This window comes from Passer montanus, unplaced genomic scaffold (assembly GCF_014805655.1).
Source record: "Passer montanus isolate IOZ18808 unplaced genomic scaffold, ASM1480565v1 scaffold5, whole genome shotgun sequence".
NCBI lineage: Eukaryota > Metazoa > Chordata > Aves > Passeriformes > Passeridae > Passer > Passer montanus.
Genome location: NW_024369929.1, coordinates 868,762 through 894,181, shown reverse-complemented (window position 1 = coordinate 894,181; position 25,420 = coordinate 868,762). Strand labels below are relative to the sequence as shown.

The window sequence follows — 25,420 nt, the reverse complement described above, 5'->3', positions numbered from 1 at the left end:
AATCCTCATTAGACAGAGCATAAACACTTAATAATCACTCCAAGATTATTTGGGCAAAAAGAGGATTATTAGATAAATCGTTACTTTTATTAACTTATTTTTAAAATCCCTTCTGGGTTACTCAGTGTTACCCTCAAACCCCTGTCCAGATGCTCCATGACACAACCACCTGGAATTCTCATCATGCACCCCAGTGCTACATTTTGCTCAGATTTTGGCAATTAAAAGGAAAAATGTAAATTATTTGCATTAAGCACCATTTCCATATTCCCTCAGGGCAGGGAACACAGAGTCTGGAGTTTGGCAGGATAGGTTTGAGTCCTGATTATAATCCTCATTAGACAGAGCATAAACACTTAATAATCACTCCAAGATTATTTGGGCAAAAAGAGGATTATTAGATAAATCGTTACTTTTATTAACTTATTTTTAAAATCCCTTCTGGGTTACTCAGTGTTACCCTCAAACCCCTGTCCAGATGCTCCATGACACAACCACCTGGAATTCTCATCATGCACCCCAGTGCTACATTTTGCTCAGATTTTGGCAATTAAAAGGAAAAATGTAAATTATTTGCTTTAAGCACCATTTCCATATTCCCTGAGGACAGAGGAGTCTGGAGTTTGGCAGGATAGGTTTGGATTGGAAGAAACCATCAATGTGTGGCCAAGAGGACTTGTGATGGCCCAGCTGTGAGCACAGGCTGGAGGAGAGGTGACACCAGTGACAATGTGCCAACACACAGCGTCTCTCTGTCATGCTTGGTCAAGTCCAGGATGTGCCACACTCCCAGAGAGGCGTGGGGAGGTCACCGTGGAGTCATTTTGTGCCAGCATCCATGGGAGCATTTCATATCAACACATCAAACCATGGGAAAGGACTGATCTGAATTTTCCACAGGAACACTGTCAAGGGGTGTCTTCCTCACCTCAACACCAGTGAGACCTCAAACACCAAACTTTTGGCTGCTGTCACCTTTATTTGGCAAGTGCAGCCTTTTTTACTGTTTATTTTGAGGACAGTGGTTTTTTTGGTGATCAGCTTCTGAATAAATCTGCAGAAACCAGTGGGATTATTTTCAAGCAGGAATTACCCAAGGAACAACCCTTTTTGGCTAAATTCAACTGCAGAGCCCATCAAGGACAGGCACAGCCTCAAGAGTACAAAACCTTCATCAGTGGAAGGATTTAGGTCCAGCAAAACCATGTCTCCACAGCCTAGTTTGTATGAACAGCATCATTTTTTCCATTAAGTTTTTGCTGCGAATTAGAGGGTTTTGCATAATAAACGTGTATTGATGATAGCAAAAATAGTCAGTCAGCCAATTTTCTTTCCTAAAAAGCTTGACAGTGTTCCTTTAATCCAAGTTCACAAACAAATCCAGTTCGAACACGCAGGTCTATTGGACCACTTCAATCTTCATTGATTAAACTTAGTAATAAAAAGAATTAAAAATCAAATTATTGAAGAGTTCCACCCTTCAGCTTAAGTGCAGCTCGCCCGATCCTGGCGTCTTTCATCCGAGCAGTGTTGGCAGCACCCTAAGAAGCATCACTCAGGCAGAAACACAAAGGTACCAAAGTGACACAAAAATTCACAGTGACACCACTTTGCTGCTTTTCACCCTCAAGTTAGCGAGGACAATCACACAATCACCAAAAGCTGCACTAGGAGGGTATCAGGAGCGCAAAAAAAGAAGAGTCCCCAAAGCCAGCAAGAAAAAATGTTGATTATCTTTCTAGAAGCATGTGCTTGGCATGGAGGAGACAACCAAAAGGATGATGTGGAAAGGAAGCAGAGCAAAATTTCACAGAGCTGCTCACACATAAGCCAGGGATTTTTCTGGAAAAACCCTGTTGGGTATTGCAAGCGTAAAAGCACAAGAGATCCAGTTGGGGTTCAGACAAAGAATGCAAAGAGCCTTTAATTAAAAGAAGCAAGTTTTGGATATTTCCCTGCTCCCTCACTTTACCTGCCTGATGGATGGGGAAAGGACCTCAGAAACCAAGAACGGGCAGCATGTCTTGAAAAAATATCTGTACAAATATCAAGTGTGTGCATGTGGACTGTGTGAGAGAGGCTTTTCTTACTCTAGCACAATTTTGTCAGCAGCTCCACATCTGTGGGCAGGCAGATGCTCAAATCAGGCTAATTAAAGCCATCAAGGTTTGATAAAAGCCAAAAGAAACCTCAAACGTGCCTCTTTTGGTTCTCTGCTTCTATCTGTCAAGACAGGAGAATTTTAGTGATACTTTGATAACTCACAAATGTTTTCTGCCATAGAGGCAAAGCAATTTGGGGTTTTTCTGCATTATTTTAGAGAAGGGAATTCCAGCACCTGGCAGTCACATTGTCCTGATACTGGCTGAGCCTTCTGCCCAAGTCTACCTCTTCCACAGCACCTGCTTTGGTGACAGGATTTTGGAGGAGGACATTTGAACAGGGGGTGGGTGTAAGGTCACACCAGCAAAAACACAATTAAACCCTGCTACTGATCTCACCTTGCTGAGTGTGACTGGGCAAAGTCAGAATCCCAGAATGGTTTTGAGTTGGAAGGGACCTTAAAAATCATCCAGTCCAACCCCAGGCCACAGGCAGGGACACCTTACTCTGCAGGTTGCTCCAAGGCCTCTCCAGCCTGGATGGCCATGCTTGGACATGGCTGGGCAGCTCTCCAAAGAGGGCAAGGACAGTGATCCCAGCTCTGCCACTGCTTGTAGGTTAAGTTTTTCCCACAGATAAGGTGTACCTCAGTATGGAATTTAGATTTAGGTAATCACCTCCCAGTAGTGTTGCCTGTATAATGGAGACTTTCTCGTGACTTTTTCCCAATTTGATGCACATAAAAATTTAGGGTATAAATGATTTGTGGATTGTTGGTAAGTTTAAGACAAGCCTTATCCAGCTTTCTGAGGGGTTTGTTTTTTCTTTGACTCAAGACTCAGAGGGCACAAAGCACAATGCCATTTGAATACAGGCTAAAGGACATGGACAGATAATGGAGCAGCACCATGGAAAAAGTTTAGAAATTCAGCCATCACCATGTATTAGTTAATTTTGGTATGGAAAGAGAAGGCAATACAAAAACTGGGTCTCAGAATTGTCTCAAGACCTCCTGGTCTCATCCATTTACATACATATATCTCTATATATATCTATATCTATAATCATAGCTATATATTGATACAGATATACATAGAAAGAGAGACATAAGCAAATTACTGCTACAAACTCTGGACTGAAAAGCAGGAGTGAGGAGACAAGCACAGCAGTGTGCAAGACCAGTTGCCAGAGACACAGAAAGCGAAGCAGGGCTTGAAATCAGCTCTTACTTCCTGAAATGGAATGATTTTTTCTCATCTTCTGGATTACCTATTTGAGTTCAGCCTGGGGTTCAGCACGCAAGATGAAAATGCAAAGATGGATTTTGGAAGCCAGCTCCTTGGAGCGGCCTTTCTCCCAAAGCCAAACATCTTTGCCATCTCCCTCTCTGGTTACTCTGTCCAAAAATGCTGCCTCAGTGTGCCAGACAGACCCAGGCTCATGAGAAACAGCTCTTCTCTTACATCACATTCAGGAGGTGTCAGAGGAAGAACCTCAAGACCTGAAAATTGATTTTTTTGCCTGCTTCTCTTCTTGGGATTTGCTCCCAAGACAATGATTCTTTCTGCTTGAACAGCTGCCTCCCCATGCTCCTTGTCCCAGGCTCCCTCACTCTCCACCATGCAAACCTCACTGATTACAAAGTAATTCATGGTGCAGCTCTGCCTTTAATTTTAACCCAGCTGACATTTTCCCTGCTGAGGCTCTAATTCCATCACGGATTTCAAGCCCTCTTGTGCCCAGAAATGAACAGTAATAGCTTGTACCCGTCTTTCCGAAATTGCTTTATGTGGAGAAATGGTCTAAAAGCACAGCCAGGTCTTGCCTGCCACAGCATGATGATGCACCATCACTTTCCTTTAATTTAATGCCCCTGTGATCCGTGGTTCTGGATGACTGCAAAGCCATGAATTTTGCTAGACAAGAGACATGCTCTCCTGCAGCTGAAAGGGTGAACAGCTTGGAAAATCATAGGAAGATTTATTGCCTTTTTTTGTTTCCAGATGTAACTAACAGTTCAAGAATTATTAAAACAATAATTTGCCTTTTGTTGCTGGATAATTTGTATGTCTCTGTTTGAATGACTTGTGTTTTTCTACCTATACATCCTATAAAAAGGAAAAATTAAAGCAGCAGTAAAATGAAAATATTTCCTTATGATACATTAAAATCCAAATGCACCTTTAAATGTGACTTCTGCAAAAAATCTACTTGTTATTTAAACAAATTTTCTAATAGATTCAAAACTCCTAATAAGTCAGGCTACTTACAACAGGGTAACAACACATTAGACCCAAATTACTGCTGAAAAACAGGCTCCAGGACCAGGTGATGGACACACGTACCAGTTTTCTTCTCCACGTATCGTTTTCCAGCCTCCCTGAAGGCCACCATGGCCCTGAAAAAGGCCCTGAGGACAGCCCAGCGGAAAACAGCCACAGGGTCAATCCCAATCATGCCACAGACAAAGGCGTTCTTGCTGCTCCTCAGGAGAGCCACGATGTCCGGGCGCATGTGATCCGTGTTCTTCTCCCGGAAATCCTAGGGAAGGAGGAGGAGGAAAGAGGAAAAGAAACAATATCCACATGATATCCAGGTAGGATCTTCCAGGCTATCTCTGGGCCAGCATAATTATTGAATCCTGTCTCTTTTTTTTTCTCCTGCTCCTATACCGGATACCTCTTTATGATCACCATCATCATCTCTGATATTTATCATGTGTATTTATTGCATCAGAAACATGATGAGAGATTTGCAGCTGCAAATCCTGAGGCTGTTTCTCACACAGGGTCATCTGGCCACTGGAATTCCTTCTGCTAATAAATAACTGGCATGAATAGAAATGGGGTCAGCTTTAGAATAATTTGCATGGGATTCCAGAAAGCACATGTAGCAGTGGGATGTGGAGACCTAAGCACACATAACCTGTATTAGAATTGGCTAGTGATGAGGAAAAGACTGGGTTTTCTACACAAACCAAGTTCAGAAAGGCCACCAGACACCCAATTTCAACCTGTTGTTGGGGTGTAGCACTGAACTCACTGTGCTTCCCTAAATTCTTCCTGAAATGCCTACGTGAAGGAGAACAGGAAGACCCTGTCCCTTCTACCTTTTCATTTCCTCAACATTCCTCTCCTGACCCTCCCATCTTCTTGGGCCAAGTCCTCTCCAAAACCTCTCTGCGGAGCCTCTGGGGATTTCCTTCCCAGTCCCAGATTTAGATGAAAGGAACTGCTGGTGAACAGCTGGGTGACAGACCTTGACTCCGTACTTCACTTTGCCCGCGTAGTGTTTGATGATGAAAGCTGGCTCCATCACTGCTGGGAATTCAATGTAGGAGTTCCCTTCGTGTTGACGCTTGAATTTGTCCAGCAGCGTCTGGTTTGTGGCTTGAGGAAAACTGAGTGGAGAGAATTGAAAGGAAGATGCTGTAAACCCAACAGGAAAACTTTTTCACTTCTTTCATGTCCATGAAAGGGAAAACAGAGACAATCTGAGCTTCCACTTCTGTGTCTGCTTCAGTAGAGAAAGCCAACCCTTCATCCTCAAACTTCATGGAAATCTGCAGCATGGGAATGTATTTCACAACTTTACCCAGTTTAAGTTTTTTTTATCCCAGTACAATATCACTGGGAGAGCATCACTGCTGGTCTCTTGTCAACAAGACAAGAAGTGGGGGAGAAACCTGCAAGGCAAATGGTGGGAGCAGACCTCGTGCCCCATGCCACATGGATCTGAGGTGACCTCAGCAAAAACCACCAGGCCTTTCCCTGCCTTTCATATGGAAGAAACTGGCACGAGCATCCAATGGGAGAACTGCTCTTCTCCAAACTTTCCACACTAAGGCAGCCCCAGAAGCCACACGTTCCCCCAAGAACTTCTCCCGAGACAGATGGATGCAACCAAGAATGCAAATCTGAGCTAAGGCCCTGATGCCCCTGAAACCCTGTGGAAATGCAGCCCCTATGGACAGGTGCCCTCACTTCACTCTAGTTCAATTTTTACCAGTAAATTGATAAATCCACCTTATATCTCAATAACAGCACCTACACATCCTGCTTTAACTCACGCACTTGGGTTCAGCACCTTCGCATTGTCACACCCAAGAGACAAGGAAAGAAATGAGGAGAGAAGCAAAGGAAACCTTTCCCCTTCCCTTGAATGGAAAAAATTCTGGAAAGGAATTATAATTATTATTTTTAAGGCTTTTTGCTCAGCTGGCTGATTCTCCACTCTGTGTGTTGCCACCTCAAAAACAACACTAGAAACACCAATCAGCCCAGCGAGCTATTAGCACCTTTCTGGGAAGCTGTTGGTTTTTGTTTTTTTTAGAAAACTGAAGGATAAACACATTTTAACTGAAAAACAAATCTCATTTCCAAAGCCAGCATTTTCCTACTCACTTGCTTTCCTCATCCAGCAGATGGAGCAGCCCTGTTGGCTTCTTGCTGATCAGGTTGATGCAGCTGGAGTTGTCTATATAGTCGATGTTGTGCCAGCTAATTCCTTCTGCTCTATATTCTTCCTAAAAAAAAAAAAAATCCCACAGATGACATAATGATGATTTGGTGCAAGCAAAAATAAGACAAAATCAAAAGGGTTTTGTGGAAACTGATACACCGTTTACCAAAACAGACATATCTCCTGTGAATATGCCATCAATGTTTTCTGTGATTCCAAAGAAAAGGATAAAGAACCTCTGGAACAACCTGAAACAAAGCGAACCACAGAGTTCAGATGCACCAAAATAGTTCTAACCTTTGCTCTCCCATAAAAGTTATCTCCTCTGAGACATACTTGCAACTGGAATACTTCAAGAAGTCTTATGCAGAAATTATTTTAGGGCATCTAAATGAAAGAGTTTAAAAATCATAATTTTTATCATATGTTTGAGGACTTGTGACTCACTGTCTAAAAAGAGCTATTGGACCATGCCCCTTACTCCATGTGTTGGACAAAATCCTACTGATCCAGCTGCCTTTTTGCTTCTCTATCACAGGACATTTTCATGGTAGAATTGAAGATAAATAGGAAACAGGTTTCAAAATCCTAATAGAATGCATCTTTCTAATAATAATTAGATTAATCATTATTCATGCCTCTGCTTTTGTTTTTAATATGAGCAAACAACTTAAAAAAAGTATGCTCATCCTCATCCAAAATTAACATGAACTCCAGAGATATTCTTAGAAATAAAGAGCCTGAAGAGCTTTGAGACATTTCGCAAGGCAATTTTTGCTAAAGCAACCCCTAGAAGGTCTTGAATTCAGTATTGGAGATGTTGTATAATCTTACAACAACAGTACAGACAAATACAGATGTGTGCTGCCTTAGAAGGAGTTTTTAATATCCCTAAAGCCTTTGGGATTCAAAATATACAACATCCCATTGGGGAAAAAATTTTCTGAAAATAAGGAATGACTGTATAATGAATTTTGTTTTCTCCTCTTATTTTTTAATCTTTTACCTTCAGTTCTTGCCGAGCAAGCAGGACACAGCAGAACCTCACAACAACATTCTCAAGGCCCTGCTGAATTACAGGCAATCAAAAATCACAGATTTAATTAAACCTCATGGCATTTTTTCAAGCCAGGAAAAAGCTTCTATCCAGCAATCACAGGCTGTGTATTTCAGAGCAGGCACGAGCTGCTCCCGAGGGATTTCCCTGAGAAGCACTGGGAGTCAGCACCATCCATCAACTGCCTGCTTCCAGCAGCCCTTAATGGAGTGCAGGGTCCATTAGGCCCAGCTTTGCCAGCTCAAGACTGGTCAGGAGCATGCAGAGCGCAATAAAACCTTGGTGTGATGAGCCAAGAGCAGCTTTATTTCAGTGGTGACAGGGGGGTGTTACCAGAATTATATATTTATTATTCTGACTCTTTGTTGAAGTACTTGTTGTGGGGCTTTATATTTTTTGCCCCCCAAAAACCCATAAATCATGTAGAGTTTTATGTCTCCACACATCTAAGCTGAGAAACCATCTCTGTGCTCTAGAAGGCCTCTAGATATCCATAATTCCACATGGGACATTCAGCAGCTGCACAGCAAATGTGCTGTGAAACTCCTCTGGCCACACTAAAAATTTATACTGCTGCTGAGATCAGTGCAAAAGCACTAATCAGCAATGCCAGATATGGAGTTTTTTTTTAAATAGTCTAGCAAATGACCAAAAAATACCAGAGTTCAAGGTCTCTACTTCTCTGGGCCCATTTTCAGCTGTTCCACAGACCTGATGGTCAGCCATCAGGTCTCTCCTGGCATTGTTTCCTTCAGCTGCAGGATTTTGGATAATTCTCCCTCCTCTGCTCCTTTTTTCTCTGGGCTGGGTCAGAAACCCTCACTCCCAGGCTCTGGGGTTCTTCCCTCCCTCCCATCCCCAACACAAACTGTTCCTGCTCTGGCCAAATGAGAAGAGGGATTCAAGTCCTCAACAAACAACCTTTTCCACAATAATTCAGAGGTTTACTCTCATTTCAAGACAGGCAGCAGGAACTATTCCAGAGCAACTGTTCCAAAGCTTAAATGGAAATAAGTTCCCCTTATTCCTTTTTTCCTAGCATTTTTCCAGTTCTTTGTTTGGTTGCCTTTAGGATCTGAGCTCAAGAGATACAATTATGGCTTTGGGACAGCCTGCTGTAATTTCTGGGGCATTTGCTGCTCTGCAGAACACCCTGCAGATTGCTCATAGAAACACAGAAGCTATAGGATAAAATCACTGCTGTCTATTAAACGTAATTAAATTGCAGTTGTTAATATTCCATATGATTCCTGTATTTGTCTTATAATGACCATCTTCCTGCAGAATTCAGGAGATGTCCTGAAAAGCTACCTCCAAAATATTCCTTCATCTCTGAGCATGACAACAAAGCCTTTGCCATCCTTTGATGGACACAGGGTCCTGGAGCACTGGAATATTAGGGAATTCCATTCAAACAACAGGGTGCTTTCATTTAACAAGACAAAAACAACATGAAACACTTTCATCCAAACAAAACTACCTCAAACTGGAGATTGATTAAAAATCAGCTTAAATTTATACCTTGATTTAAAACTAAGTTATGTTTAGGGGAACATTTAAATGTCCTATTCCTGGAAGATCATCTTTACATTAAGAACCAAATTGTTAACATTACCACTATTTGCAAAAGTTTCTAGTGCAGTGAAGTCCACAGAGCCCCTTTTTTGGCATCCTTACTTGCAATAAAAATGTGAGGATTTACTCCTCCCATCCCTGGATACCTGAAACCTGGTCTGCTGGAAAGTGGAGTGATGCAAGTTCACTGGAGAGAAGAGCACAGAGCTCCCAAACTTGGCAAAAGAAATGGAGCAAAGAACTGAAAAAAGACATCAAGGTTTTTTTTTAGAGTCCAGCAGCTCCATATTTTCATTTAATTATTGGATGAGATGCTACAGATTGTTCTCCAGGTGACCTCTATGGACTCCATGAGGAGATTCCCACTTCCCAAGTGGGAATTCAGAAACAGCTTTGCTGCCCTAAGCATGGAGAGAGACACTGGCACTATGTCAGCATGGGGTCACTGAAGGGATCTGAGCAAAACACAGTTTATGGTGTTCAAATATATTAAAAAAAGATATAAAATGGGCATGCAGACTTTGAAATGCACATGGAATAGAAGAGTAAATCTTTACTCTCACACAGTATTAGCTGAGGCAAAGCAGCATGTAAAATTTGGGGTACCAAACAACCAGAATGGGGCAGAATATCCAACATTTTAAAGCAGGAAAATTACTGGAACTCTAGGAAAGGGGGCTCTTTTAAAGCTCTGTTAAAGGGAAACTCTGCCTGTCTACACTGACCCAGAGCATGAACGCTGCCCATGGCACAGAATAATGAATTTAAAATTAAAACACACACGCTGAGCATCAGGAAAACCTTCCCAACTGGGCTGCAAGGCCTGATGGCAACCCTCCTGCCAGGAACAGAAATATCCTGTAATTTTACAGTTGGAGTTGCTAAGAACCAAGTCCTGTTATCTCTACAGGAGCGTTGGACCAGTTCTGTTATCAGGACTTTATTTCAGTGCTAAACTAAACCAAAACACTCTAATCCAGGGTGGAATTAAAGATTTCTTTATCCTGAGTGGGATAAAACACCCACAAGCCCAACAAAATCTTGGGAGATGCTGGAAAATGTCTTTACATCTCTGCATATGATCATCAATTACTCTGTATCCAGCCACAATCATCAGTAAATAAACCCAAATGCTAAAAAGCACAGCTAGGGGAGAAAAAGTTAAACATTATTTTTAAACTCACACTTATGTACACATGATATCTGTGATAAATATGATATCTAAATAAAATGTCTAAACTCTCTGGAGTAACATTGTCCCTGGGTTCTGCTGCTCCCCAAAATCACATGGCAAAGTTCAGAGATGGGGAGGGAGGGACCAGGGGCTTAAAAAATTTCAAAGAAGAGGAAATGCAGAGATTAAAGAAACAGGAGATGTGATAAAAATAAATTAAAACCATAATAAATTCCCTATCCGTCTAAAAGCACAAAACTCAGGGTTTAGGAAATTCAAATCAAAAGGTGGTGAAAAGTCCCTCCTAAAGATAAAAGCTTTACCATGATATGTGAAATTTGTTGCCCTATCATGGGATATCAAAGATACAAATTTTCCCATGATTTAGAGGTCTGGAGGGCTTTGGGCATCCATCCACACATCCTGCAAGCCAAAAGCCCTGAAAATCCCTCAGTGTTTCAGTGCCCTGGAGGCAGATGTCTTATCCCACAGGGATATTGCCATTAGTCACAGTGAGAATCGAGAAACAGCCCCAAAAATAAGATTCATAGCCCCTAAGAAACTTCCACCAACTCATTCACTCCTCCCAGGCAGAGCTAGAGCAGATCCAGGAGTTTATCTACTCCAGCCTTTCCCTACTGAGGCATAGGAAAACCTTGTTTACACAATGAAAATTCCCAGATTCAAGTGAGAAATCAACTGAAAAATCCCTTTTCCCAGCGTAACTCCATGTGGGAACATTTCCCACTGCACTCCTGTCATAAAAACTTGTGTAATCCAGAGCCACACGATCAACAGGCAGCTACTTTTGGATGTCTAAATGTATATATTTGGCACAAAAATTCCCGACTAAACAGAAGGGTGTGAAATTCCTCTCTTCTTGCCTTGAACACCATCTGCTTCAGCTTCAGGCTTCTTTGCAAAGTGAGAAACTAGGAATTGACGCCCCTTCCACATCTCTCTCCATTCCTAGCTCAACTCCCCAGTTCAAAATAATCCCAAAATATTTTTGTATCGTATGTTGTTATACGAAAAATTAAAGGAGCTAAACTTCAAAAAGGCTCTTTTCTGGCTATGCATGGATATGTTTTCATCCTAAAAATCCATCCTGGGGAGCTTGGGAAAATTTGTCCACAGCTGGAAATGGCAACAAGGTGTGGGAGAATCTCTCCCTTAAGGATTCCTCCATTCAGGCATGAGCCCATCCCATGGAGGATTAATTGTTTGTTCAGCAAATGGGCACTGTGAGCCATGCCCTGCAGAATCATCCCAGCATAAACTGATGATTAAAATGAGTTTGATATGATAAATCCATGGGATGTGGAAAGGTCCTAAATGACTGAGACCAATGTCTGGTCCTTAGTCTGCTTGTGCTGCAGACAGGGTGGATGCCTCAAGTTCCCGACATCCCTCCAGGAAAAGATGTTGAGGCTGATGGTTTCATTTAGGAATGAGGATTTTTATGTTTGTTCTCAATTTCAGTAGAAAAGGAATTTATAGACACAGACATAAATATAAATATATAACACATATGTTTTTTAACCATGTGCTCACAGACACAACAACTATAAATACTTAACCACATTCTCTATGGGTACATGATCTCTAATCAGAATTTTAAGGCCCCCTCTGTCCATGACAACATGAGGCAGTGCAGGGGAGCTGAGGAGCCTTCCCTTGAACCAAGGTCCTCTCTCCTTCCAGGTGACTATATCAGCAGCTCCTCATCAAATGCCACATGAATTTGGTTTTATTCTGATGCTTCACCCACTGATAACCTCCCCTCTGCTGTACGGAGGCATATTTGAGTTTAATGGAATTTGGACTCTTCATCATGAAAGTGTTTTTAAACCAGCAGGTTCAGACCAGAAAATCATATGCCAGCTCCAAACCATCCATCTCTGAGCTCAAATCATCTCCCTGAACTTCAGCAGCAAGAGGGTTTCAATCATAAATTATATTTTGCTCTCAAAATGGGCAGAATTGGGTTTGTACAGTTCATCTGGCAGCACACACATTGCCATGTGTGCTCCCTCTGCAGAAACACCTTCTTCCCAAGCTGCCCTTACACAGCCACCAGAAGCATGAGCTTAACATTGGTCTGTGATCTGCTGGGGGACCAATTCCTTTAATTTTTTGTGATCAAAAATAGAAAAGAAATATCTGTGTCTGCATCTATCAGCACCTTGAAAGACAGATCAGAGTTAGGAGATGTGAAGGAACCTCCAGAGTGGTCATGGTAAGGACCAGACTGGTCTTTGAGGCTGAACATCTCCTCCCCCTTCCAGTCCCACTCCACACTTGTGTCACTTAACACACTCATGATTCCAGTCCTGACACAATAAGATAATTTTTATGTTGGTTGAAGTATTTTAGAGGCTTTTAAAGATTTCCTGCTCATCCTGCTTAAGAGGAGAGGTCACATTGCACAACTCTGTCCTATGACAATCCACCAACAGAAACACAGAATGGTTGGGCTGGAAAAGGCCTTAAAGATCTGTTTCCAAGATCTTGTGGACACCCTCCACTAGCCCAGGTTGCTCCAAGCCCTGTCTCACCTGGCTTTGAACACTTCCAGGGATGGGGCAGCCACAGCTGCTCTGGGCAACTTCTGCTAGGGCCTCACCAGCCTCACAGGGAAGAGTTTCTTCCCCATATCCCATCTGACCCTGCCCTCTGGCTGTGGGAAGGCATTCCCCCCTGTCCTGGCACTCCAAACCCTTCTTGTACCATTAGTAAATAAACATTTTTATCCCTGGCACAGTCTGTGCATCTATTTAGCCAATACATCTGAGTAGGAACCCAAATCAGCAGAAATCATCATCTACCTGGAAAAAGGGAGGAGCCAGCTCAGAAGAGAGGAAAAAAGCTCAAGAGATCATGGTGACTTGGGGGAGGGATGGTGACTGGGAGCAAGCACCTGTGAATTGGAGAGCTACAGCAAGGAGCATGGGTTGAGGGATGGGCTTGCCAGATGCAGCACTTCCCCACACCGGGAATAAATTAAAGGTTAAGAAATTCCATATGAGGAGAGCTGTAACTGGATGAGCTTTTAGGCCCCTTCCAACTCAATCTACTTTACGGTATCAGAGGATATATAAATAACATAACAGATTAGGATATATCCTATTACATGCCACACATTATACATTATATTTATGTATTTACTGCTCATCATTTGGAAAAACCCAGACACAAGTGGGTGGCAAATGAAGCCCCCCAGCCCCAGTCATGCAACATCCATGGACTCAAGGATGCTGGAAGGACAAAAGACAAAGCTCTGGGGGTCTGACAATGGATCCCAGAATCACTGAGCTTGGAAAAGATCTCCCAGACCATTGAGTTTAACCTTTGCCTGATCCCCACCTTGTCACCAGCCCAGAGGACAGAGTGACACATCCAGGTGTGCCTTGTACACCTCCAGGGATGGGGGTTCCACCACCTCCTGGGCAGTTCCAGTGCCTGACCACCCTTTCCATGAATTGCTCCTGATGTCCAACCCAAACCCACAGCTTGATCAGAGTTGTCCTTCATTTCACTAATTGCTTTGAAATCTTCCTGCCCTGACAGATACCACTGAAACAGCTCTCAGCATCCTGATTTTTATTAATATAATTTATGTGCTCTAAGCATCGTCCTCTTCCCCCAAACATGAGTTGCATTCGATGGCGTTCTGCCAAATAATAAATCAATAACTTGTGCAGCTTGTTCTTTCTCCACGGGTCATGTGGCCCACAGCTGGCCAACATTTCTCAGAGGGCAGCTGCTCTCCCATCTCCAAGGAAAACAGAAATCTGAACTGAGCCTCCCAGGACTCAGTGGTTGACTTCTGATGGCTGGCTTTTGTCTTCAGAGGCAATAAAGAGGCGTTAACGCCTAACCAGTGATGAGATACAGAAAAATCCCTAGCTGGAAGGAAAGAAGAGTGTTCCAAGCAGTAGGAGAGAGACCATTTTTCATCATTTATTTTAAATTTAAATATTTTAGATTGATGCTTTTTAAAATTAATTCACTCCCACACTGATTTCTAAATGCAATATTTAAGTAAGATATCTAAACTCATTTCAGAGTGTCATGTTCCTGGGGGCTGTTGCTGCTCAGAAGCATGAGGTGAAATTCAGAGGTGGTTGGAGGTAGTGACCAGAGCTCCAAGACCATCAAATCTCACCTCCAACCAAACTCCACCATGATTTAGACCAGACTATTGGATTTCTCCACCTATTGCACAGGACCAGTAAACCCTACAGACCTCCCTAAATATTTACGGAATTTTGGATGGCTGAGCAAACATTCCAGAGGATGCGTTATCCTGATGAAATTCAGTCTGAGCAGGCTGAGATTTACTGGCTGGGACACCAAGCCCATCAGGACCTCCAGCAGAAAATAGACTTCACTGAGCACCTGAGCTCGTGCCAGTTGATTGTACTCCAAATTCTGTAATGTTTTCAGCCTCAACCTTGGTTATTTATGGATTTTTTTAAACAATAAAAGCATGCCCTTGAAACAGAGGTTTAGTGGGTACGCAAAAGCTGGAAAAACAGGTAGAAAAGAACTTTAATAGCAGGACCTGTGGGATGAAAAGCTACAGGATGAGTCCTCAGCCTTTGCAAAGCATCAGCTGAAACAGGGAAAGGTGTGTGAGGTGGAGAGAACCTGATGAGCCTTGGCAGGAATAGGGGAAGATCAGTGAGGACAAAGATGACAGTTAGGAGAATGGGACACATAAAGAAATAAAAACTTGTACTCCTGGCCCTTAAACTGCCAATGACCTGGAAACTTGGAGGAAACTCAGATCATGGATGGTATGGTACTGGTGCCCTCCAAACTAAATCATCATCTGCAGCAATTATTTAGTGCAATGCCCTAAAAAAACCCAAACAAAAGAGCTGCTGTATTTTTGGGAGACACCAGGCTGAAGACTGAGAATGCCTCAGTGGTTGTTTGCAAACCTCTGGAAATAGTGCCATCTTCAGACAGAAGGTTTAAAAAAAGATTCACCAGACACATTGTATTAGATTTCACCATGGGAAAAAAGGGGAATAAAGGTTAAAATAATCCCATGGTTCTTCTAGAGGACCGTGGTGGGTATTTTGGTTTCCATAACATAAACAGCATGTCATGGCAGCAATTCCATCATGGCTAAATGCAGCTCTGGCAGACAAATTCTATTAGGATTTCAAGAAAAATCCTCAGTGACTATTTCATTTTGCCACTCATTTTTTTTTGCAGAGGTGTCTGGGTATCTCAGCAATCTCTCTTCGGCCTCCTGCAAGCTTTGGAGAGCTGAGGATTCAAAGAAGGATCTATCCAATTCAGGGCCCTATCATCAAGACATGAAAGAAACCCTTATAAAGACACAAATACCTCAGATAAATTCACCTTTTGAAGTAACAGAACAATTTTGCTCCCTAGAAACACAATATTAACTCCCTGGTCTTCATTTCTAGACTCGTGACTATCATTAAAAAACCTTTGGGCCAGCAAGGAACGAAGAGTATTCTGAAGACCCAAGATCTGAATATGAGTCCTTGAGTTTTCTTTCCATCTAATCCACTCCTCCACATGCAGCTGGAATTCCAGGGAAAGTAAATGGTTAAACCATGTAATTCATTCACCCAAGGATCAGTGCTCGTGCAGCTGCACAGATTACTTGTATTTATAGACTCAATCTATGCCAAGAAGTCTGAATTTTCTAGCAGCAGAGCTCGCAGTGCTCCAGCTGGGGAGGATGACGTGCTCAGGCATTAAGAATTGGAATGGGCTCTTTGCAGTTTGATGGCTCCACAACTGCTCCTCGTGTCCACACAGCAAACACTGACTCCAGTGACTTCACGTGCCTGACAGATTTCCAGGAGAAAGCTAATTAGCTCTGAAGCTGCTCCAGGAAGAATTAGGATTGCTGCACTCAGGACCTCTGTGTATTCCCCAGGCTTGGGGGGAGCACTGACCTACAAAGAAATCCCAGCTCAATAACAGGAATTCCCTCATGGATGATGGCATCTTGGAGGAGGCTGCTGAAACCCCACCTCATGGAGGAATCATCTGTCTCCAGCTTTCAGCAAGGATCCTCCCTCCCTGAGTTTCTTCTAGGAAGTGTATGGCAACGTTTATAAAAAAAATCCAGGCTTTGTGATAGTATCAAAATTTGCATTTTTATGGTGGACAATGGGAAAATAAACCTGTCCCTAGATATAGACAGGTTTTCCCATTCTTGGAACATCTATTGAGTAGGGTGCACCTATATACAAAGGCCACTTAAAACTGAAATCAAATAGCTTTGAGCAGCTCTGCTCTACCTTATTGATCAAAACCAAAGAGATGAAACAGAAACTATCAAACTCATAAACAAGCCCTGACTAAGTGACATATCACTTGTTTTTTGAACATCCTCATATTCAAAGCAACTTCTTCTTCTGAATTTTCCAATCTCTGAGGAGACTGGAGAAGCCCAAAATGAAACTATCAGGGTTTTTGGGAAGGGTTGGGTTAATTCTGTAATGATGATAAGGAGGGTCCCCCTTGGCCTCCCCCAAGAAGGATTTCACCTGGAGAGAGCACATGCAGACTGTCATGTAAAAAAAAAAGACATTTTGAAGGTCTCTAACATATTTCCTGTGTTGTACAGTCCAATAATAGTTGTTCATCCATGAAACAACACATGGATGTTGAAAGCAACTTTCAGTTTTCTTGTCCTGCTTGCTGTTGGATAACAAATGGAGAAGCCTCCTCCCATCCCTCTAAACCATCCTCTGTGTGTTACCTGCTGGATTGCTGTCTGTGTTTTTGTTATCTCTCTTAAGTGCATTAATTTGAGGCTGGAAAGCAACACCCTGTCTTAACAAACATAAAAGCAAAGCTTAAAGTTCAGCCTTTCCTAATCTGCCAGGGCTATTGGAAGGTCATAACACTCTCAAGTCTGACCTCTGAGAGCACATGAGTGACATTTCCCCTCCCTCCCCACAAATCAACACTGGAAGGCAAAAAAACACTGCAAGATTGGGGTGGCTTTTTCAATAGATACCAAAAAATAACTTTTATGTGATATCAAAAGGCATGGCAGCATGTCCAGGCAAAGGCAGGGAAGGAATTGCTCATTCCTTGATAAGCCCTCTGAGCACATATCAAGGAGACTACAGAACAGTGGTTAAGGTCTTCATTATGTTTTTGGAAGCCAAAATGTTTATTTTAAACCAGCAAATAGCTGGCTGGATTTTATTTTACAGCTGGAAGTTTGTCATACGGTCAATTAGAAGTTAAATTGGAATAATTCAGTGTACACACCTTAACAAAACAGAATTAAAGGGACAATTTCAGAACTTTATCAGGGCCACAAAGTCATGTCAATACTCACTGGCATCAGAGAGTAAATATTTCTGCACTTACCTGTTCCAGCTTAAAGATGTGTTGGTTAAAGTAGTGCTGCAAGCGCTCGTTGGCAAAGTTAATGCAGAATTGTTCAAAACTATTGTTTTCATAGTCTTCAAACCCAAAAATATCAAGCACTCCAATGGATAAAGTCTGCAAGAAAAGTAAGAGTGAGGATTAGAATAAAATCACATTAAGTGGATTATTTGTACACAGTACATAATCAAAAGCACACAGACAGAATTAAATATACTTAATAATAGGAATTTTACTAGAATTGTTGATATTGTGCCATTTGGAAGACTCCTCTAAATCAGAGAGACAACATGTAACTTTAGATGTCTGGACAAAAGGGTTTGTTCTAAGAGAAAAGCCCTTTGAGAAGTGATTTTTTTTCTTATTTACAAACAAATGGCCATCTTTGAAGAAACCTGAAGACTGTTCCAAGTTATTTTATTGGATTTAAGAGTATTGATCTCCAGAAGGGAAAAATGGGTATAGGCTTGGGAAACAAAAGCTTGCACCGTGAAGACAACCCACGGGAACACACTTCCAAGGTGAAAGCATTGTCCAAGCAAAGCCACTCCAGCTGCAAACCTCAAAAAGAAATTCCTACACATCAGGGCTTCCCATGGAAATAATCTTTAGTTCTCCTGGTGAAAACTGAAATAGTATCACAAATAAAGCATCCACCTTGTTTGCCAGATGGGTCAGACAATGGGCTGATGTTTGGGAACATCGAGTCACTCCTGCCTTACTGAAAGGGGGGAATTAACACAAAAATAATAATGCTGCTGAAAAAGGGAGTCCAAAGCCCTGACTAACACTCAGCCCTAACTGCTGGCCCAGCCCTGCCCACGAGATCTTCCCCTGTGACACCTGGCTGTGTCCACATGGCTCTTCTGTGTTCCAGCACCTTTTTCCACTGGCTCCCACCAGTTTGGGATGAGGGATATGGAGGGACACCTCTGTGGTCCTTTAGTTCATTGGCAAGAGAGGTGTAAAGAGGGACCCATCCCATTTTTTTTAGAACCCACTGGCACTATGACCCCTACATTCTCTCTAACAAACTTCCAGAAGTTCACAATAGGGAATTTTTCTTTTATTAAATCCATAACCCATAACATGAATTGTAGGATTTGGTGAGTTACAGTTCTAAATAGTCTTTTTTCCCCATCACTTTGATGATTTTGTAAACCTCAGCCATATCTCACTCCAGGCTTTTCCCCAAATTGAAAAGCCAATGCCTGTTTGCTCTCTAATCTACAATTACCTCTTGAGACGCTCATCAAGATGTGGGTGCAGCAACATTTCCTATGTTGGCAAAGAGAGATCAGTGCTGCAGTGAATTCCCAGCTTGCTCTGCATCCTCCTGGCCCCCTCCTCTCCCCAGAGCAGCCAGGCAAGGAGAGGCAGTGGACCTCTGGCCAGGCGTATGTTGGCCTACAGGCGAGTGCAACCCATCACATCCTGCTCAGACTGTGCTTCCTACCTTTGATGGGAGTAGAAATGTGGAACTTTCTCCTTTGTGTAGGTACAGATTTTCATAAAACTTGAGCCTTCTGCCTGTCAGATGGGTTTGGGAAACCCGGAGGAAGAGGGACATGGGGATGTGTCAGCAAATAAACCTCATCCACAGAGGAAGCCGGGGTGAAAAACAAGCTTAAACTACAGTTTCTGCTGCAGCTTCCATGCCTGTACATGACTGTTGTGTTGAACACCTAATTCACAATTAGTGTTATAAATAAAACTCATACTGTGCCCACTCAGAAAGGCTGCTGTCATCAGAAAAGAGGTGAAAAGCCTGAAGGACACATCTGGGGAGAGCTCCACCAGCAGCTTGTTAAAGCACCATGTTCTGGGATCCAACCAAAGCCACCTCACACAAATATTCTGTTCACCCATTAAAATTAATTAAATAATTAATTAGAGAGGTAAAAAAACTAGTCAAATAAGCCAAACCTCAAATAGGGAGGAGAAATAACCCCTCTCCTCCACCTCAAAGGACCTGAGAGCTGCCAGGTGCCCTGGTTTTAGTTCTACTGGTGTTACCTGCACTCTGGATTTTCTAACACTAATTCCACTGCCAGGAATACAAACCAGACTGTCCACAGGCCTCTCCACACTGCCTTTTGTCTATTTTCAACACATCACATAACGTGGGAGGAAAATATTCCCTCTGGGCCCAGCTCCTGCCCAGGGAACCACCTACGGCTGGAGCAGGCACGGCTGCCGTGGGCAGAGCGGCCACTCGGCTGTGAGCTGGAGCTTTGTCTGACCTGGACTCTGGCCACTGGGACTAGCGAAAACACAACAAGAAAAGCATTTAAACACAAAGATAAGTCTTTAAACCATTTTCCAAGAGCTCACTGAGTACTTCATCTTTTGTCCAGGCTTTTCTCCCTATTCCAGGGCCAGACAGTCTCTACCTCCCTGGTGCCATGACAAAGATGAGGGCTCTTGGCCACTTTCCCAGAAGTTTGCATCACTTGATGAAACACCCATGAGAAACAGCTCTCTGAGCAGTAGATGGAAATTGGGAACCACTGGACCAAGGACTGAGCCTGGCAGAAGGATTCACTCTCACCCTCTGCTTCCTGAGGTCCAGCATCTTCTCCTGCTTGTCCCAATGGATGTGGCAACCCTTCTGCTCACTGGGCAGAAATCTGCCTCATAATTTTTAAAATACATCTCAGGAGGAATTCTTAAACTCTCTGTATGATTAACGGATCATATCTTACCTATAAATCCATGGAAAAATTGATAATGGAAACAGGACGAAGTGACTTTTCTCATCTCCCTTGCAAATCCCAACCCCAACCACCTCATTGCCATTCAACCTCATCTCTACAACAGACAAGAGTTCAAAAAATTCCCCTACATAAAAGTCTCTATTCCACCATATACAAACAAGAATTGGAAGATAAAATGCTCACACTTTCAGACTATTAATGGACTTACTGACACCAGATTTCAAAAGCATCGTGTTGATGCCCTGTGGAAATAGTTAAGCCCCTGCCATGAGTGAAGACTTTAAGCTGAACAAGGTCTTTAAGCTCTCATAAACTTAATTTAATATGAAACAACTGAGCACAAAACCCCTCTCCCTTTTTTCCAGTCCTGGTTCATTTACTGCATTGAAACTGCTACCAAATATATTTCAATGTGGGCGTGGAAATACACTTATAAAGCAAAACAGAAGAGTCATATAGAGCAAAAAATAGCCCTGACAGTTATAAAAGAATCTTATGGAAATATTATATTTTAAAGCTGTGTTTTTATAATTTTTTTTTCTGACACCTAAAATTAAACACACAGAGAACTAACATTATAAAAATATTATTATAAAAATAATCTGCATTTCACAAACCACTGCAGGTATCAAACCCCACATCCAGGAGGAGGATGGTTAATTCTGCCATGGTTGTTATACAGAGTAAACAGCATTTTTCTCACATCCCTGTGTTTCTAACTACCAAACTCCTCCAGAATACAGATTATAAACTGTGTGGATTTTTGCAGAGTTTCACGCCAGCGAAATCCAGGCAGAGCTCTGCAGTGGAACAGTCATTTGTCCTCTGCTACGACGCTCCTAAAAGAATGGAGCCAATGGATGCCACTTGGGAAAACTTTAAAACCTGAGAAATTTGGAATTTATGGCAGCTTTTCTGCTCTCTGTCCCTGATAAAGCAGCACAAATATTCTAATACACAGCCAATTCTTGTAGCAAGGTAAAAAAACACGATTTCCATTGACATAGACAGGAATTAATTTTGCTAAACTGCCTGTAGAAAGTGTTTAATCTGGGTGGGTTTAGGATGAATTTTGCAGCCCAATATTTTAAAAATAAACCAAAGGAGTTTAACATTTACAAATCTTTTAAGTCTTCAGCTTCAAATCTGTCCTTTGAATAGGTGCCACGAGGAAATCACACAAAGATAACTTAGACCTTGACTTGCCATGTCTAGTTTGTGTGTTAATGCTGTTTCTTTATCAAAACAAACATATAGAATTGAAAAGTGTGACTGTACTAATTAGCATATCAAAATTCCTGTGATTAAAAGTGCATGTCTGTGAGGATTTTTAAAATTTGGGTGAGCCCTGGGTCAGTGAGCACTTTCTGCTTGAGATGATGAAAAATGACCTCATGCTTTTCTTAAAATGTCTCAGCCATGACATTTAAACACAGAGCATGAGTTTTAACAGCTTTTGGCAAATGATGGCCTTGAAACTCTGTGCTGTCCAATTCCCAAAGTGCCAATAAACAGGGATCATTGGAGCTGATTTATGTTGTCCCAAATGCATGCTAGTGATGTAATTCCACCATGGAGGTACATTTTGGCAATCACAAATAGGTTTGCTTCAAATTCAGGGGAAAAATCTTATTTATTGCTATTTTTAAATTTTTAACCTCTTGTCATTTTCGTAATTTCTTTTCATTTATAATATTCCAAAGCCAATACTGTAAAAAATCCCTCCCCAGAACCCCAAAATCCATCACCACTTCATCCAGCAGGACCACCCCAACCTACATCACCCCAATATACAGGATGACCTATTATATAAAGTGAAAGGCAGTGATTTGCTACAAACTTGGAAGTTGGGACCTAAAATTAATGAACTGATGCACAATAAACACATTGCATGTTCAGCAATTCTTCCTCTGCTTTAGGTCAAAAAGCCAAGACGTAACAGGTTGGTTGGATTTAAATGAATTTTCTTCATGGCCACGAGTTCTTCATGTGTTCAGCCATGAATTTTTCTTCATGGCCATTAATTTTAATTTTCTTCACAGCCATGAGTTCACCATCATGCCCATGTATGCAGCATGCCATCCAAGAATGGCAGCAGGGTGATTTGGGAAGAAATGAAGACACTTCACAAGAACCAAATGGGGAAAGATTAAAACCACCCATGGAAATGCCTTTTGATCCACCACAATCTCCACCCTATCACCGTTTTAAGAGGTGAGATGGACTTCAACAATTCCTAACCTGATTTATGGAAGGGGAATTTGATAAGAGGCTCTGGGAGGTTTAGTAATCTCATTCTCAAGAGAAGGAAAAGTCTCTGACCTCATTAATAAAGGTCAAATTTCAGACAGTTTGTAGGCAATCATGAGACCATAAAAGGAACTAAAAGGAATTGAGAGAAGATGAAGGAAAAGGGAGTTGGAGCAAATCCGACCCATGGCAGCTCTGCCATTACCATGAACCAGGAGGTATCAAATAACATATTCACAACTCGGGTCAGAAATAATATGCTAGAAATTCTGTCACCAAGCAAGATAAGCCAAATCCCACTGTGTTTTCCCAAAATATTTCACTGCATATTTAACTAAATTTGGATATCAAAGGTCTGATTTACATCTTCCAAATATTTGCTGGACAATATGGAAGAACAACGGCCGAGTGTTTGTTTTTCTTTGCCCAGCTTCCTCTTTTGATCTTCTCCTTACTGCTGATACCAAATAAACACATATTGAGATCTGAAAATTATCTCGGTTCCCATTGTCCCAAATCTACACTGATGAAGAGAGAAACTTCTGTATTAATTTTTCTCCTCAACTTCTCCCACACACATTCTAAATTGAGATGGCTTTGAGTCTTGTTTTACCTCTGCATAACGTGATTATAAAAGAAAGCTCTGTGCCCCAAATCCATCATCTGACACTTTCTGAACTTTCCAAACCTCCAGGATTGTTTCAAAATGTATCTTAAAAGTCAGAAGAATATTAGTGTCAAGCATGGGCTGGGATCAATCGGGGGCATTTGCCGCAGGGTGAGTCACACATTATTCATCCATTGCATACTCAGGAGTTTCTGAGGTGCAAGGCTGTATTCCCTCCCATAAATCAGAGACTTGGTGTGTTTAAAAGATTTTTTTGGCTTGCATATGCCAGCAAGGAGATGTCATCCATGTGCCAAGCCCTTGCCTTGCAACAAAGAGGTACTCCCAGGGTTTGGAGATGCCACTGCTCCCAGTCCACCTCCCAGTCACCCAGCTGGTGTTGCCCAACCTCAAAACTACATATGGGAACCTAAGGAGAACCTGCATCCTCATCTGGGGTCTGTCCAAGAAGGAGCTGAAAAGGGATTCAGGAGGATTGGGAAGTGGTAGGAAAAACCAGATCAGTTGTTGGCCCTGTTTCTCCACAGTGGTGATTCTTGGTTGGTGCCTCAGCAGCAGCTGCAGAGCCCAGGATGCCCTTGGAGACTTGTTGGCAGCAATGTTATTCCTCGAGGGCAAAGGAGCAGCTATTCCCAGCCCTGCCCAGTCCAGGGAGACATTTCTCCTTCCTCTGTGCTGAAACGACCCAAGTTGGGGGCTAAAAATAGGGCTGGGAGGTGACGTGGTAGAACCACTCAAGGGAAAATTGGCTGTCAATCTTTAACGAAGCTGCTCTGAAATGCACATAAATCTCTTCTTCTCTGTCTCCACCCCTAAAATGGGGAGGATTGGTGCATTTTCATGATTTCTGGAGGATTTGTGGGAGTCAATCCAATTCATAGAGGACTCTGAAGATAAACTGAACTACACGTGTGCTTAGAGCAGCAGATATTTCCTGGTATTTTGTGCGCTGCCTTTCTGCTTCAGAAACTCTGGCCCAAGTACAGTCCAGGATTGCCTCCCTGGATCTGGGTATGAGCACATTCTGCAGCTCCAGGTCCTGGGCATTTGCCAGCACAGGGGCAACACCACTCTCAGCTCCTGGTGCCTGCTGCCTGACCTGGATATTACCATTATGATTTGGGGCAAAAAAAAAGGGTCAGAAACCTGTGAATTGTGAGTTCATGAGATGACACACGGAGGTGGGCAAGGGGGAGGGTGGTCACACTCCACAGGAGTCTTGGCTGGAGGAAGCAGAGGGTTAATGTGCAGCAGCAATGTTGGAAAAAAGCAGGAATTTGGGCTGTTCTGGCTCTTACCTGCTGAGATTTGAGGTTGGGAACAAAAGTTTAATTGCCCATAAACAGCTACCGTGGTGCCTCACTTTCACAGCCATGCTGACTAAGCATACAAGAGTGTCCTAGACTGATTTGTATTTAAATATTACAGAACGGATAATAATTTTAAAGACTCACTGGGTCATTAATAAAAAAATAATTAGCATTTGAGATGCATTTTCTTGTCAAAACAAATCCACTTTTCTGCCTCACCAAATATGTAAACAGTGTGGTTTGTTTTTTCCTCACAGCCCAGACAAAACTTTTGATTACTTGGAAAAAGTCAGGAAAGAACACAACATTTCTGGTAAAATATTAAACAGAGGGAAAGGCAGCATGTGCAGTCAGAAGGCTCACTGGATGTTATCATTGTAACAACCCTTCTTTGTCAGAAAAGCATATAAGCAGATTTCATAGCCATGTTTTTATTTCCAGTCCACAATTACGCTCCACAACCCTTTTTTGGAATCAGATAAAGGAGTGACCACACTGAGAGTCTCTGCAAATTCAGTCCTATGGCACAATACAAATGTCAGTACTCAGTGAAAATCCTCCTTTTGGCAGTTCTGACTTTAGTTTGTATGCACAACCCCCAAAAAAACCCCACATGCTGCTGGAGCAGGTCCCAAATTCCCAAGGCAGAGGTAGCTGGAGAGCTGGAAGTGCCTGTGTACATGGATTTTGGGGTCAGCATTCCCCAGCCATGGGGAGTGTGGATGAGTACACAAGGGGGTTGGG

At 42.4% G+C, this 25,420-nt stretch overlaps 1 protein-coding gene across 4 annotated transcripts in view; it reads right to left on the bottom strand.

Annotated features, from left to right (window-relative positions):
* The window catches only part of MYO9A (myosin IXA), a 174,507-nt gene that overhangs the window by 43,170 nt on the left and 105,917 nt on the right, over positions 1-25,420 (bottom strand). For all 4 annotated transcript variants that reach the window (XM_039723357.1, XM_039723354.1, XM_039723355.1 and 1 more), the window contains 4 exons: positions 17,754-17,888; positions 6,507-6,628; positions 5,362-5,503; positions 4,449-4,644 (listed from right to left, as the gene is read on the bottom strand). In XM_039723357.1, the coding sequence (XP_039579291.1) occupies positions 4,449-4,644; positions 5,362-5,503; positions 6,507-6,628; positions 17,754-17,888 (595 nt within the window). The remainder of the gene's footprint in view (positions 1-4,448; positions 4,645-5,361; positions 5,504-6,506; positions 6,629-17,753; positions 17,889-25,420) is intronic.